Source organism: Esox lucius, chromosome 24, assembly GCF_011004845.1.
Source record: "Esox lucius isolate fEsoLuc1 chromosome 24, fEsoLuc1.pri, whole genome shotgun sequence".
Lineage (NCBI taxonomy): Eukaryota > Metazoa > Chordata > Actinopteri > Esociformes > Esocidae > Esox > Esox lucius.
Genome location: NC_047592.1, coordinates 14227554 through 14241629, shown reverse-complemented (window position 1 = coordinate 14241629; position 14076 = coordinate 14227554). Strand labels below are relative to the sequence as shown.

The 14076-nt window shown below is 38.4% G+C and overlaps 1 protein-coding gene and 1 non-coding gene across 2 annotated transcripts; both read right to left on the bottom strand.

The window, feature by feature from the left end:
- Positions 1-598: 598 nt before the first annotated feature.
- On the bottom strand, positions 599-2933 carry LOC105008667. The gene is made up of 6 exons (XM_029117960.2): positions 2802-2933; positions 2294-2644; positions 1839-2180; positions 1166-1279; positions 984-1030; positions 599-778 (listed from the first exon to the last, which is right to left on the bottom strand). The coding sequence occupies exons 1-6, from the start codon at positions 2842-2844 to the stop codon at positions 599-601; spliced, it is 1077 nt and encodes a 358-aa protein (XP_028973793.1). The 5' UTR covers positions 2845-2933.
- An 8289-nt stretch (positions 2934-11222) lies between these two features.
- On the bottom strand, positions 11223-13494 carry LOC105008665. Its single transcript, XR_003777980.2, has 6 exons — positions 13336-13494; positions 12828-13178; positions 12373-12714; positions 11727-11840; positions 11536-11582; positions 11223-11336 (listed from the first exon to the last, which is right to left on the bottom strand). It is a non-coding gene; the product is annotated as an uncharacterized LOC105008665 (transcript).
- Positions 13495-14076: the final 582 nt, after the last annotated feature.

The following is a 14076-nucleotide window of genomic DNA, read 5'->3' as shown; positions in this document are numbered from 1 at the left end:
ACTCTGTCAAGGTTTTGAAATATGTGATCAACAATGGCAAGAACAATGAGACCATGTTCAGTACAGTTCAGAAGATGTCCTGCTGAAAACCTCAATGAGAAACTATATTTCCTGATTGTATGAGACTGTCCGTCCTGCCCAAAGTGTAACTACAGTACTACCTGGAACTCAATAAAAAATAGTTACATTAGCAAACTTTTTGAACGTTTCCATAACGTCTACAAGGTGCTGTGAGGTTACTGTCATGGTAACGTCAATACACACTCCTGCTCCCTATTGATAATTACAGTTCTGCATTTTGCACATACTGCACATACACAGTACTTAATTCACATAGGTGAATAGTGTGTTGAAAATGTACATTCTTTAAATTTGGTTTTAAGCAACATCAATTCTCTTCTTTTTTTCTTACTCAGTAAGTGTATGTTTAGTTTGTTATTGTCTGACTGAGAGTTGTGTTGAGAGTCTAATTGACATGGTTATATTGAGAGTTTTCGTGATGAACGTAGCTCAAATCCATGTAATATCTCTGCAAATGGAAGATCACCAGTGAAAATGGATGTAAATCCAAGAGTACATTTAAATTGTTATGTGTTATTTATTTTATATTTAAATTGAACAATTTTGGAAATGAGAAACGCAACTCAGTAAAGTTCATGTTTTGGAATATTACTCTAGAGTATACAGTGTCTCCCTCCAAGGCACTCTGCAGTCTTCCAGCCTTCGGCTTGTGGACAACATTCAGAGCAGCATAATGGAGTGTGTCGACCTCCTGTTCCTGAGGAGAAAAGCAGAATTGATATCCCAGTATTTAGAATTACACTGAACATTACTGAACAATACATGGCAGTAAATGGTTATTTTAAAATTGTATTTAATATTTGCCAGCAGGTATGCTTATTTGTAATTAGTTTCTTTGGCCAGAAACGAATTCGACCCAATCCTGGTCAATAACTAAAATGTAAATGTAAGAACAAGAGTACCTGATTATGACTGGGGTCTGCTGGATCACGTGGTTGCGGGTGCATCCCTTTTAGACAAGCATATGAACAATCAATAATAACAATTATCATCATTGTAAAACAATGAAACCAATTCTCACTGAAATAGATCAAATACATTAACTTTAGTAACAGACAGTATCTTACATGACAACAATACTTACCACTGGAATTGCTGATCTTGTAAAGAACACAAGTAAGAACAACAATGAGGACGACACACAGAACCAGCGCTGTTATCAGGCAGTACAACAATAGAAGATGGTCCCCCTTACAGCCTTTAGTGGGGAATCAAACAGGGAGAGAGACCATGAAAGACTCAGATAATGAGACATTAAGAGATTGAGACACTGAGCAAAAATAAACGGAGACACAAAAACAATGATACACTGGGAGGCTAAGACGCTGCCATATTGAGTAATAAGACTCTAAGGCAATGAAACAATGAAATAATTATAGTTGGAAACCCTGAGCTATAAGACACTACAATTGACACACTGAGAAATGAGACATTGAGAAATGAGACACTGAGAAATGAGACATTGAGAAATGAGACATTGAGTGTGGTTCTCAATAACTCAGTGGGAAAAGTGTGGCACTTGCAGTGCCAGGGACCACCGAATCACAATAATATTGTAATTTTAGAGAAAAACATATATGGCATATAATGTCTATTATAGATTTAAAGTCAAAGGTATAATGATTTACCACCTGTTAGCCTGATCTGACAGTCACACTTGATTAAACCAAAGATGAATGGACAACGCCTCGCTTGTAATCTATATTTCTGTTTATAGTTATAATAACACATGTAATTAAGTTATAAGTATAACATACCTCCAACATCCAGCTTGGTCCCATTCCCAAACAGTATCTCTCCACATGAGGCCACAGCACAGTAGTAAGTCCCAGTATCAGAGAGGCTGAGGTTCCTCTTGGGGAGGTTGTAGACACAGCTCTGTGTAGGAGACCCAGACTCAGGGCTCTTCATACACTGACCACTCCTGTCTCCATCGGTATAAATGATTCCTGGAGGAGATTCTCCTGAGTCATGTCTGAACCAATAGACACTGTGTTCTCCTTCACAGGTCCCAGTGTTTATTGTACAGTTCAGAGTCACAGAGTCTCCTGGCAGAACTGACTGAGAAACAGGTTGCTGTACAACAGTCTTGCTGGATCCTGACAAAAAAAGGAGTGAAAACTGTTGTAAATGACTGACACTTTAGAATATATATAAAAAATATGTCAACCAAAAACATATTTTTCAATATTGAATAGAAGTTGTTTATTACCTTTTAGAATGAGAAATATTCCAACCGAAAACTCAATGAAATTGCCCCTCAATGCCCCACAGTAATACATGGCTGAATCAGACGGCTGGATGTTTGAGATCCTGAGGTGGAACACACCTTTCCCACCAGGAACTGTAAACCGATGGTTGTCCTTGAAATCATTGTGAAATGTTGCTTCAACATTATATCTGTAAATAGTTGATATAGGTTGAGGCTTCTGTCCTGCAGTTTGTTTGTACCATGAAACATGAGAAATGATGTCTGGATAAAAGCATTTCAGAGTCACGTTATCTCCAAGCTGAGCATACTGAAAAGAAATTGAATGACCGATGTCATCGCTCTGTGCCTTAACTGGAATGGAGAGAGAAGAACAAGACCATGGATAAATCCTGGTTGCACTGTATTTGGGATCCTAACAATAAACCTTGTTCAGGTGTCTGAAAAATGACACATAGCACTTAAACAGGCAAACTATCATAACGTAGATTAGATTATTAAATCAACTTACAGGTGTTATTAAGCAGAACCAGGATTAAACACAATCTGAACATTCTTCAACGTCTTCTCTGGTGTGACAGAACAACTGAGATGAGGGTCAAGAGAGAAAGTGTGCAAGAGAGTGACAGAATCAGCTTAAATGTTTTTGTGCAAGCCCCAAAGAACGCACGAGTTTTGGGTGGGCTCCACTATTTGTTTCAAGAGGAAGTGTGGTCTAGATAAATTACTGCCTTATATAAAGATGCTCCTTTTTTCGATTAATCTGTGGTGTTTTTATCTCTAAACATCTATTAAAAAGACATGCCATTTATCTTAAAGCAGTGTAAAATCAGTGTTATTATTTCTGTCAGTTGCTGAGAATACTGGCAAATGAACATATGCCGTCCTGGAGATACACAAGGGGTGTACAATGTAACTATATGTCGGTATAACAAAGTTCAAGCACAAATCAAGCTTAGTTATAGTAAAACACATATTCTTGACTGTGTTGCAAAAGAGATGCACAATTTATGTTTTTCTAGGGGTAGAAACTGGCAATTATTTTGCCCCTAGTGGTTTAACTCTGCCAATTAAATTTGTGATGTTAAAGCACCAGAAACCAGGAACCGAGAAATCGTACTTGAAGATGAAATCTGGATATGGCCCCACTTTAGACTTGTCTTTTTTTTTTCAAGTTAGTCGCAATCAGGTGTGTACAAATAATTTAATGCTGCCGTGTTCTGTTCACGTGACTCATTGAAAAACCATGGTATATCACAAATACACTTTGTATAAACTCAATGTGCCACTTTGCCCTGGTCATAATGGACTGATTCAGACGCAAGTTGCTGAAGTACAGACACGTTGTTAGACTTTGAACCTCAAAAGAGGGTGATCTGCATAACATCATGGAGATTAATCTCTATCAATGATTCTATTAAAACACATTAGTGCCACAATGTAGAAAAGAACGTTTGTAGACTGTAATGGAATTTAATTGATGCACAAAGCACTACAAATGTGAAAAGGTGAGTCCCCTGGCTCAGTCTTGGAGATGGTCAAGTTAAAGCTCTCCCCTCCCCTCATGAAAATGTAGTTCCCATAAAGTAATTGATGTTGTTGTGAAAACTCTCTTAAAGGTTATGAAATGAGGATGCCAGTTTGTTTAAAACCTGTTAGTTCAGGGGCAAAAAAAGTCAATTTCCGCCTAAAATGATGTACCCAAATCTAAATGCTTGTAGCTCATGGCCTGAATATAGTAGAAATATATTTCTGGTACCATTTGAAAGGAGACACTCTGTAGTTTGTAGCAATTATAAATTAATGCACGAAAGAATAACACAATTCTATTGGCAGAAGATAAAACAAAATTCCTCATCATGTTTGAATTGCAGTGGGGAAGGCCAAACATGGATTAGGAATCTGGAGGAATTGTCCACTTGATCCACTAGATGTCAGCAGGATCAGGATCTTTGCACACATAGAAACTACGCAAACAGTTGGCAGGAGTAGAAAGTGTAAGAGAAGAAGGGAATATGAAAAAGAAGGCGGTGACTTATCGACTTCTGGGAAACCTCTGAAATGGCCAGCAAGATGATAACGTCACAGTGGGGGTCAAGAGTCAGAGGGACCTCCTGAATCACGGTTGGGGGTTCAGGGAGAAATATGGGGATGAATAGGCATCAACATGTCATAGCCAAATCACATAAACATTTGGTTACATATAAGGACATTATGAACTGAACTCTACTATAATGACGTGACCCAGTTGGCAGTAAGACGCTCAGAAACTATATGACATAGCCTAGCATTGCCTAATATGCCAATGCTAATATATTGTATGTCTTGGGTAATCTATCTTATTGTACTCACCAAGTTGCTTGACACACATTCCATGATTTCTTCCAAAAATGTAGTCAAAATTGGTCTCCTATTTTACTTTTCAACTTATGAGTCACCATTTATACTTAAATGCAGAGTATAGTTTCGTGAGCAGCGACAGCTATGCGTCTTGCGCAATAGCCAAGTTTGGTTGAAGATTAGTTGGGGTGGTGCGCACTGTCCGTGTGTCCTGTGTGTGCATCTGACGGTGATCGTTCAACAATTGCCGTAAAGTGTGGCTAGTGTGCTCTCAACCTAGCAAGTTTTAAACCCATTGGTCATTATTTGAGGACGGTACATGCTACTAAATACATAAGCTTGTGTGTAATCGGTGCCAGACAGCATGTCCTTGTGGATGTTGTGCGAAGCATAGAGGCCACGTAGAAGGATAAACTGTGTCTTGTTAAATGCTAGAGACTCTCTTCTTTTCAGAAATACCAAATATGCTGTGTTAAAACCTATAAGGGTTTTGAATATCATGAATAGTTTTGTTCCGAGAAGGATTTCATTCTACAACACTGTATGGAACATGAATCGTTTTCGATTATGAAAACTGATTATATCAAACTGTTGCTTTGTTCTATCTCTGGGACCATCAAGATAAGAAATCAGAAGAAGACGGCTCATTGTAAGCACTAAATTTACCATGAGACCCGAAACTTCAACATTTACAATGTGCGTGTAGCAAGGTGTTTTTCCACAAGCACAGAATTGCATGTGCAGGACATGCTTTTTGTGAGATAAAAAGAAGGATTCGGGACTTCAGCCCATTTTTTTCATTTTAACAAGAGATGGGCCTTAAGATCAGATCTGCCCTGTAGTAATGGTGCCTTAATAACCAATATTACAAACTGTACTATATGCAGGTTGAAAATCATCCCATGTTTCACGGTTAGTAGTCCAACAAACATCGCAATGAGCAATGCTTTTACTTTGAAGGATCAGACATCGCCACGGCCAACCACACATTATGCATAGGTGCATTTTGTCGCGGTTTTGGTTTAAAATATTGTTAAAAATAAAAACAAGGATTTTGGTACATATGTATGTATGAGCAATGGTGAGTTTTGCAATAAACATTTTTTGTTTTAAGTCAGGATTAACTTTTAAGTTGCATTATATAGCAAAACATTACAAAGTTACCTGGAAGGTTGCGTATATATTTGCATGAACAACGGTGAATCGTTGACAGGTCAGGATATGTTATTTCAGGTAATTAAAACATTCGTAACATTTGTACAACGGGGATCAACGCAAGATTGTTTTCCACACAAAATAAAATGTAGTGTTTGCGTCTACCGGTTTGGGTTAGTATGGGCGTATGCTGTCCCTTCCGAGTAAGATGTGCTGCATTCTCGTAAACTCTTCAGATTCATGATGCCATAGAAATGGTTATTGTGTAAATACATAAAAACCATTCTAGGGTGGGTGTCCTCGCAGTTTTGAAACTTGGTGACCATCCCGTGTTCCATGAAAGACAACAATTTTACACCTTGTAATTTCCTCAAAAACATACAATATCTGTGAATGACACACAATCATCTAACGATGAACCAGCCCCCGTATGTAACTCACGACCGCTAGCCTCAGCCTCGACACATGTGTACTGCGGGTTCAACAGACCCATCAAACAAACGGAAAAACATGTAGAACCTCGGATGATTATGTTTGTAAGTGTTTGACGCGTCTCTCTATTTGCAAATAAACGATTAAATTGTGCAATCAAATTTTGTCTCTGTCCTTACTCCTTAATAAGTAAATCTGGAACTCCCACCCTCCAGGGCCATAAATCACCATTGACACAAAACTGACACATTATACCCTACATTTACTACTCGTATTCTTCATATGAATGAGCTATGGGGTAGGGTGGCAAGACGGAAGTATTTTCTTACAAAGAAAAACATCCAAGCCCGGCTGAAATTTGTAAAAACAAACAAAAGCACTAGGGAAAATGTGTTATGTTCTGATTAAACCAAGGTTGAACATTTTGGCCATAATTCCAAAAGGTATGATTGGCGCAAAAACCAACACTCCACATCACCCAAAGAACACCATACCCACAGTGAAGCATGGTGGTGGCAGCATCATGCTTTGGGGCTGTTTTTCTTCAGCTGGAACCAGGGCATTAGTCAGGGTGGAAAGAATAATGAACAGTTCCAAATGCAAGGCAATTTTGGCACAAAACCTTCAGGCGTCTGTTAGAAAGCTGAAGATGAAGGAATTTTTGCATGACAAAGACCCAAAGCACACATCCAAACCCACAAAAGCATGGCTTCACCGGAAGAAAATGTACGTTTTGTAATGGCCCAGCCAGAGCCCAGAGCTGAATCCAATTGAACATATGTGGGGTAATCTGAAGAGGGCTGTGCACAGGAGATGTCCTTGCAATCTGACAGATTTGGAGCACTTTTGCAAAGAAGAGTGGGCCACGTCAAGATGTGCCATGTCAAGATGTACCATGCTAAGAGACTACTACCCAAAAAGACTGAGTGCTGTAATAATATCAAAAGGTGCTTCAACCAAGTATTAGTTTAAGGGTGTGCACACTTATGCAACCAGGTTATTGTGATTTTTTATTTAGAAAAATCCTCAAAGATTTCAGTTTGTTTTTCAATTGAACATTATACACTTTATAGGTCACATTAAAGGTGGAAAAAGTTCTGACATTATTTATTTTTGTCTCATTCTTTTACATCATAAGAACACTTTATTTTAACTGGAGTGTGTAGACTTTTTATATCCACTGTTTTCCGTTTTCAAATATGTTTCAATATGTCTTAAATACATGAAACATATTTATAGTTGGTAATATGCATTTAGCACAGGGGTGTCAAACCTGTTCCACGGAGGGCAGAGTGTCTGCAGGTTTTTGTTTTTTCCTATAAATTGGTTCCCAGTTCAGACCTAAACAACCAGGCGAGGTTAGAAACTAACCAATTAGTGACCTAATTATTCAATCAAGTACAAGGTGAGAGAAAAAACCTGCAGACACTCTGCTCTCCGTGGAACCGGTTTGACTCCTCTGATTTAGCACTTACATCAAACTGATACAGTGGGGCAAAAAAGTGTTTAGTCAGCCACCAATTGTGCAAGTTCTCCCACTTAAAAAGATGAGAGAGGCCTGTAATTTTCATCATAGGTACACTTCAACTGTGAGAGAAAAAATGAGAAAGAAAATCCAGAAAATCACATTGTAGGATTTTTATGAATTTATTGGTAAATACGACTGAATCTGCAATAGGTAAGCAGCTTGGTGTGAAGAAATCAACTGTGGGAGCAATTCTAAGAAAATGGCAGACATACAAGACCACTGATAATCTCCCTAGATCCGGGGCTCCACGCAAGATCTCACCCTGTGGTGTAAAACTTATTACAAGAAAGGTGAGAAAAAATCCCAGAACCACACAGGGGGACCTAGTGAATGACCTGCAGAGAGCTGGTACCAAAGTAACACACTACGCCGCCAGGGACTCAAATCCTGCAGTGCCAGACATGTCCCCCTGCTGAAGCCAATACATGTCCAGGCCCGTCTGAGTTTTGCTAGAGAGCATTTGGATGATCCAGAAGAGGATTGGGAGAATGTCATATGGTCAGATGAAACCAAAATATAACTTTTTGGAAAAACTCAACTCATCGTGTTTGGAGGAAAAAGAATGCTTCCATTCAAGAGTTGCATCCAATGAACACCATACCTACTGTGAAGCATGGGGGTGGAAACATCATGCTTTAGGGCTGTTTTTCTGCAAAGGGACCAGGACAACTGATTTGTGTAAAGGAAAGAATGAATGGGGCCATGTATCGTGAGATTTTGAGTGAAAACCTCCTTCTATCAGCAAGGGCATTGAAGATGAAACGTGGCTGGTTCTTTCAGCATGACAATGATCCCAAACACACCGCCCAGGCAATGAAGGAGTGGCTTTGTAAGAAGCATTTCAAGGTCCTGGAATGACCTAGCCAGTCACCAGATCTCAACCCCTGTTGCCCAGCGACAGCCCCAAAACATCACTGCTCTAGAGGAGATCTGAATGGAGGAATGGGCGTAAATACCAGCAACAGTGTGTCAAAACCTTGTGAAGACTTACAGAAAACGTTTGACCTCTGTCATTGCCAACAAAGGGTTTATAACAAAGTATTGAGATGAACTTTTGTTATTGTCCAAATACTTACTTTCCACCATAATTTACCAATAAATTCATAAAAGATCCTACAATGTGATTTTCTGGATTGTTTTTTCTCATTTTGTCTCTCATAGTTGAAGGGTAACTTGGATGAGAATTACAGGCCTTGCACAATTGGTGGCTGACTAAATACTTTTTTGCCCCACTGTAAATATATGTTGAGAAATCCTCATGTTTTGCATGAGTGGGAAGCTACAAAAGAATGTCTCAAAAAGAAGAAATATATGATTACAGATGAGTCAAAACCCAAATCTCAATCAAATCGAAATTCTGTTTGGGGACCTGAAGTGAGCCGTTCATACAAGGATGTCCGCCAGCATTACACAGTTGAAGCAGTACTGTAAAGTAGAGATTCCTCCCAGTTAATGTAATGGACTGAGAGACAGTTACATTAAATGGATACATGAAGCTATTTCAGCCAAAGGGGGCAACACCAGCTATTGAATCTAGGGGTTTACTTACTTTCTCTGCATTATAAAATTGTTTTACTGTAGATTTTTGATGAATAAAAAATTTCAAAGAATCCTTTAGTGTCGTTTGTTAAATTAGGTTAGATATTTTTTTTTAACATATCCATGTGTCCAAATATGCAAACAAAAAAGACCACTTTTCAAGTGTGCAATGCTTTCAAGTGGTTTTTATTGACATATTTATTGACATATTTTGAATATTTATACGAGGGGCAGGTAATTGTCTTTTCACCCTGATAATGAGAGACTTGGAAAGATCGTTTCTCAACATTGACTTGCTCCTTACTACCAGTCACAAAACAGAAAGTGACGCTTTCCTCACTAGCCCCACCTCTTTCTTCAGAGCCCAATCACATTCACCTTATAAGATGACTAGCTGCTTCTTAAAATAGGGGGCTGTGATCAGTGTGAGAAAAACACAGGAAATACCAAGGGGCGGAAAACATCATGACATCCATTTTGATTTGAGTCTTTATATGTGATGGGCAATGTAAATAAAGAGTTTTCAATACTGGCTACATTCCTACTTTAAACTAGCCACTTAAAAATGACAGAATCACAAACACACACAGAGGTATATAAGGTGAAATGCCAAAAAAGGTGAATACACCACTGCAGCTACTGAACAGTTGTGTTTTGTCTTTTCACCCCTAAGTTTAACCACACTCTGTACCGCTGAGCTTTGTGGCCTGTTTTAGTAGAAGAGAGCAAAAGCAGACCTAAAGTGGTCAAACTAACACTGCAGAGATTGATTGTTTTAACAAGCTACCAAGAAGCCATTTCAGGCCATTAAGCATATTTGAGCTAGCCTTTATAACTAGCCTACCTTACTGGTAATGGTAATACTTGGCTGATGGCAAATACCTGGCACTATGACGGTATTATTATAAGTTAACAGATATTTTACATGAGTGCATTTCTGCATATTTGCGTTGACCCCTTGAGTTGTCTGTGTTGAAGATTGGCAGTTAAACTCTAAAGGCATAAAATACATTCGAGGATCAATATCCATCATTTATTAAAACAACTAAATATTTAATATGTGATCCTAGATAACCTATGAATAAAAAGAGATTTGAAATCAGGCAGGCTAATTATGGCTCCTGACTGCATGATAAAGCTCTGTCAAGATTTTAAAATATGTTATCAACAATGGCAAGAACAGCAATGAGAGCACTTTCAGTACCATACAGTAGACGTCCTGCTAAAAACCATAAAAAAAACATCCTGCTACATTAGCAAATATTTTGAACGTTTCCATAACTTCTACAAGGTGCTGCAAAATTAATTGCCTTGGTATTGTCAGTGTACACTCCTGCTTCCTATTGGAAGATAATTAGCAAGTGCATGTTTAGTTTGTTATTGTCTGACCGAGAGTTGTGTTGAAAGGCTTAGTGACAGGACATTGTGTTGAAAGAGTTAGTGACAGGACATTGTGTTGAAAGAGTTAGTGACAGGACATTGTGTTGAATGTGTTAGTGACAGGACATTGTGTTGAAAGTGTTAGTGACAGGACATTGTGTTGAAATTGTTAGTGAACTGGTCTGGTGGTTTAATGAACTGAGGTGTGAACACAGCATGTGGTGAGGACTGACTGCATTGCTGGTGGTTAGTTTATGTTAGTGGAAAATCTATTTAGGGCATCAGAACAACGCTGCTATACGGTATACAGCCAATGGAAGAAAGTCTGTTAAATCTGAAACATTGTCAATCAAGTACACCATGTAAAAAGTTATCAGGATGAATTTTGCTGTAATCCATGCAATATCTCTGCAGATGGAAGAATATCAGTGAAAATGGAAGAATATCAGTGAATACAAGAGTACATGAACGTTTGATTGTGAATGTTTTATTCATGTTATATCTAAATTAAACGTTTTAGCATTCATGATACCACAACTCAGTTGAGTTCATGTTTCTTCATTTTACTCCAGAGTATACAGTGTCTCTCTCTATGGCACTCTTCTGTCTACTGGCCTTCTGCTTGTGGACAACATTCAGAGCAGCGTAATGGAGACTGTCCATATGTTGATCCTGATGAGAAATTCATATTGAATTGATATCCCAGAATTACACTGAACAATACAAGAAAGAAAATTCATATTTTAACATTTTCATTTAATATTTGCCAGCAGGTATGCTTATTTGTAAGTCTTTGGCCAGAAACGAATTTGACCCAATCCTGGTCAATAACTAAAATGTAAATGTAAGAACAGGAGTTATGTCTGTGTACCTGATTATGACTGGGGTCTGCTGGATCACTTGGTTGAGGGTGCATCCCTTTTAGACAAGTACATGAAGAATCAATATTAACAATCATCATCATTATCATTGTTAAACAATGAGACCAATTCTCACTGAAATTGGTCAAATGCTTTAAATGTAGCCATAACTGACTGTATCTTACAAGACAACAATACTTACCACTGGACCTGCTGATCTTGTATAGAACACAAGTAAGAACAACGATGAGGACGACACACAGAACCAGCGCTGTTATCAGGCAGTACAACAATAGAAGATGGTCCCCCTTAAAGCCTTTAGTGGGGAATCAAACAGGGGACACTAAGAGACTGAGACACTGAGCAAAAATAAACGGAGACTCAAAAACAATGAAACACTGGGAGGCTAAGACGCTGCCATATTTAGTAATAAGACGCTGAGGCAATGAAACACTGAAATAATTGTAGTTGGAAACCCTGAGCTATAAGACACTAGAAATGAGACACTGAGAAATGAGACATTGAGAAATGAGACATTGAGAAATGAGACATTGAGAAATGAGACATTGAGAGTGGTTCTCAATAACTCAGTGGGAAAAGTGTGGCACTTGCAGTGCCAGGGACCACCGAATCACAATAATATTGTAATTTTAGAGAAAAACATATATGGCATATAATGTCTGTTATAGATTTAAAGTCAAAGGTATAATGATTTACCACCTGTTAGCCTGATCTGACAGTCACACTTGATTAAACCAAAGATGAATGGACAACGCCTCGCTTGTAATCTATATTTCTCTGTTTATAGTTATAATAATACATGTAATTAAGTTATAAGTATAACTTACCTCCAACATCCAGCTTGGTCCCATTCCCAAACAGTATCTCTCCACATGAGGCCACAGCACAGTAGTAAGTCCCAGTATCAGAGAGGCTGAGGTTCCTCTTGGGGAGGTTGTAGACACAGCTCTGTGTAGGAGACCCAGACTCAGGGCTCTTCATACACTGACCACTCCTGTCTCCATCGGTATAAATGATTCCTGGAGGAGATTCTCCTGAGTCATGTCTGAACCAATAGACACTGTGTTCTCCTTCACAGGTCCCAGTGTTTATTGTACAGTTCAGAGTCACAGAGTCTCCTGGCAGAACTGACTGAGAAACAGGTTGCTGTACAACAGTCTTGCTGGATCCTGACAAAAAAAGGAGTGAAAACTGTTGTAAATGACTGACACTTTAGAATATATATAAAAAATATGTCAACCAAAAACATATTTTTCAATATTGAATAGAAGTTGTTTATTACCTTTTAGAATGAGAAATATTCCAACCGAAAACTCAATGAAATTGCCCCTCAATGCCCCACAGTAATACATGGCTGAATCAGACGGCTGGATGTTTGAGATCCTGAGGTGGAACACACCTTTCCCACCAGGAACTGTAAACCGATGGTTGTCCTTGAAATCATTGTGAAATGTTGCTTCAACATTATATCTGTAAATAGTTGATATAGGTTGAGGCTTCTGTCCTGCAGTTTGTTTGTACCATGAAACATGAGAAATGATGTCTGGATAAAAGCATTTCAGAGTCACGTTATCTCCAAGCTGAGCATACTGAAAAGAAATTGAATGACCGATGTCATCGCTCTGTGCCTTAACTGGAATGGAGAGAGAAGAACAAGACCATGGATAAATCCTGGTTGCACTGTATTTGGGATCCTAACAATAAACCTTGTTCAGGTGTCTGAAAAATGACACATAGCACTTAAACAGGCAAACTTTCATAACGTAGATCAGATTATTAAATCAACTTACAGGTGTTATTAAGCAGAACCAGGATTAAACACAATCTGAACATTCTTCAACGTCTTCTCTGGTGTGACAGAACAACTGAGATGAGGGTCAAGAGAGAAAGTGTGCAAGAGAGTGACAGAATCAGCTTAAATGTTTTTGTGCAAGCCCCAAAGAACGCACGAGTTTTGGGTGGGCTCCACTATTTGTTTAAAGAGGAAGTGAAGTCTAGATAAATTACTGCCTTATATAAAGATGCTCCTTTTTTCCAATTAATCTGTGATGTTTTTATCTCTAAACATCTATTAAAAAGAATTGCCATTTGTCTTAAAGCAGAGTAAAATCAGTGTTATTATTTCTGTCAGTTGCTGAGAATACTGGCAAATGAACATATGCCGTCCTGAAGATACACAAGGGGTGTACAATGTAAATACACTATATGTCGGTATAACAAAGTTCAAGCACAAATCAAGCTTATTTATAGTAAAACACATATTCTTGACTGTGTTGCAAAAGAGATGCACAATTTATGTTTATCTAGAGGTAGAAACTGGCAATTATTTTGCCCCTAGTGGTTTAACTCTGCCAATTAATTTTGTGATGTTAAAGCACCAGAAACCAGGAAACGAGAAATCGTACTTGAAGATGAAATCTGGATATGGCCCCACTTTAGACTTGTCTTTTTTTCCCCAAGTTAGTCGCAATCAGGTGTGTACAAAAAATGTTATGCTGCCGTGTTCTGTTCATGTGACTCATTCAAAAACC

Excerpts from the sequence above, each read along its gene's own strand:
- LOC105008667 (XM_029117960.2), bottom strand. The coding sequence starts at position 2,844 with ATGTTCAGATTGTGTTTAATCCTGGTTCTGCTTAATAACACCT. Across the intron at positions 2,645-2,801 it reads GGTTCTGCTTAATAACACCT|TTAAGGCACAGAGCGATGAC; the intron begins GTAAGTTGATTT and ends TCTCCATTCCAG. Across the intron at positions 1,280-1,838 it reads GACCAAGCTGGATGTTGGAG|GCTGTAAGGGGGACCATCTT; the intron begins GTATGTTATACT and ends TCCCCACTAAAG.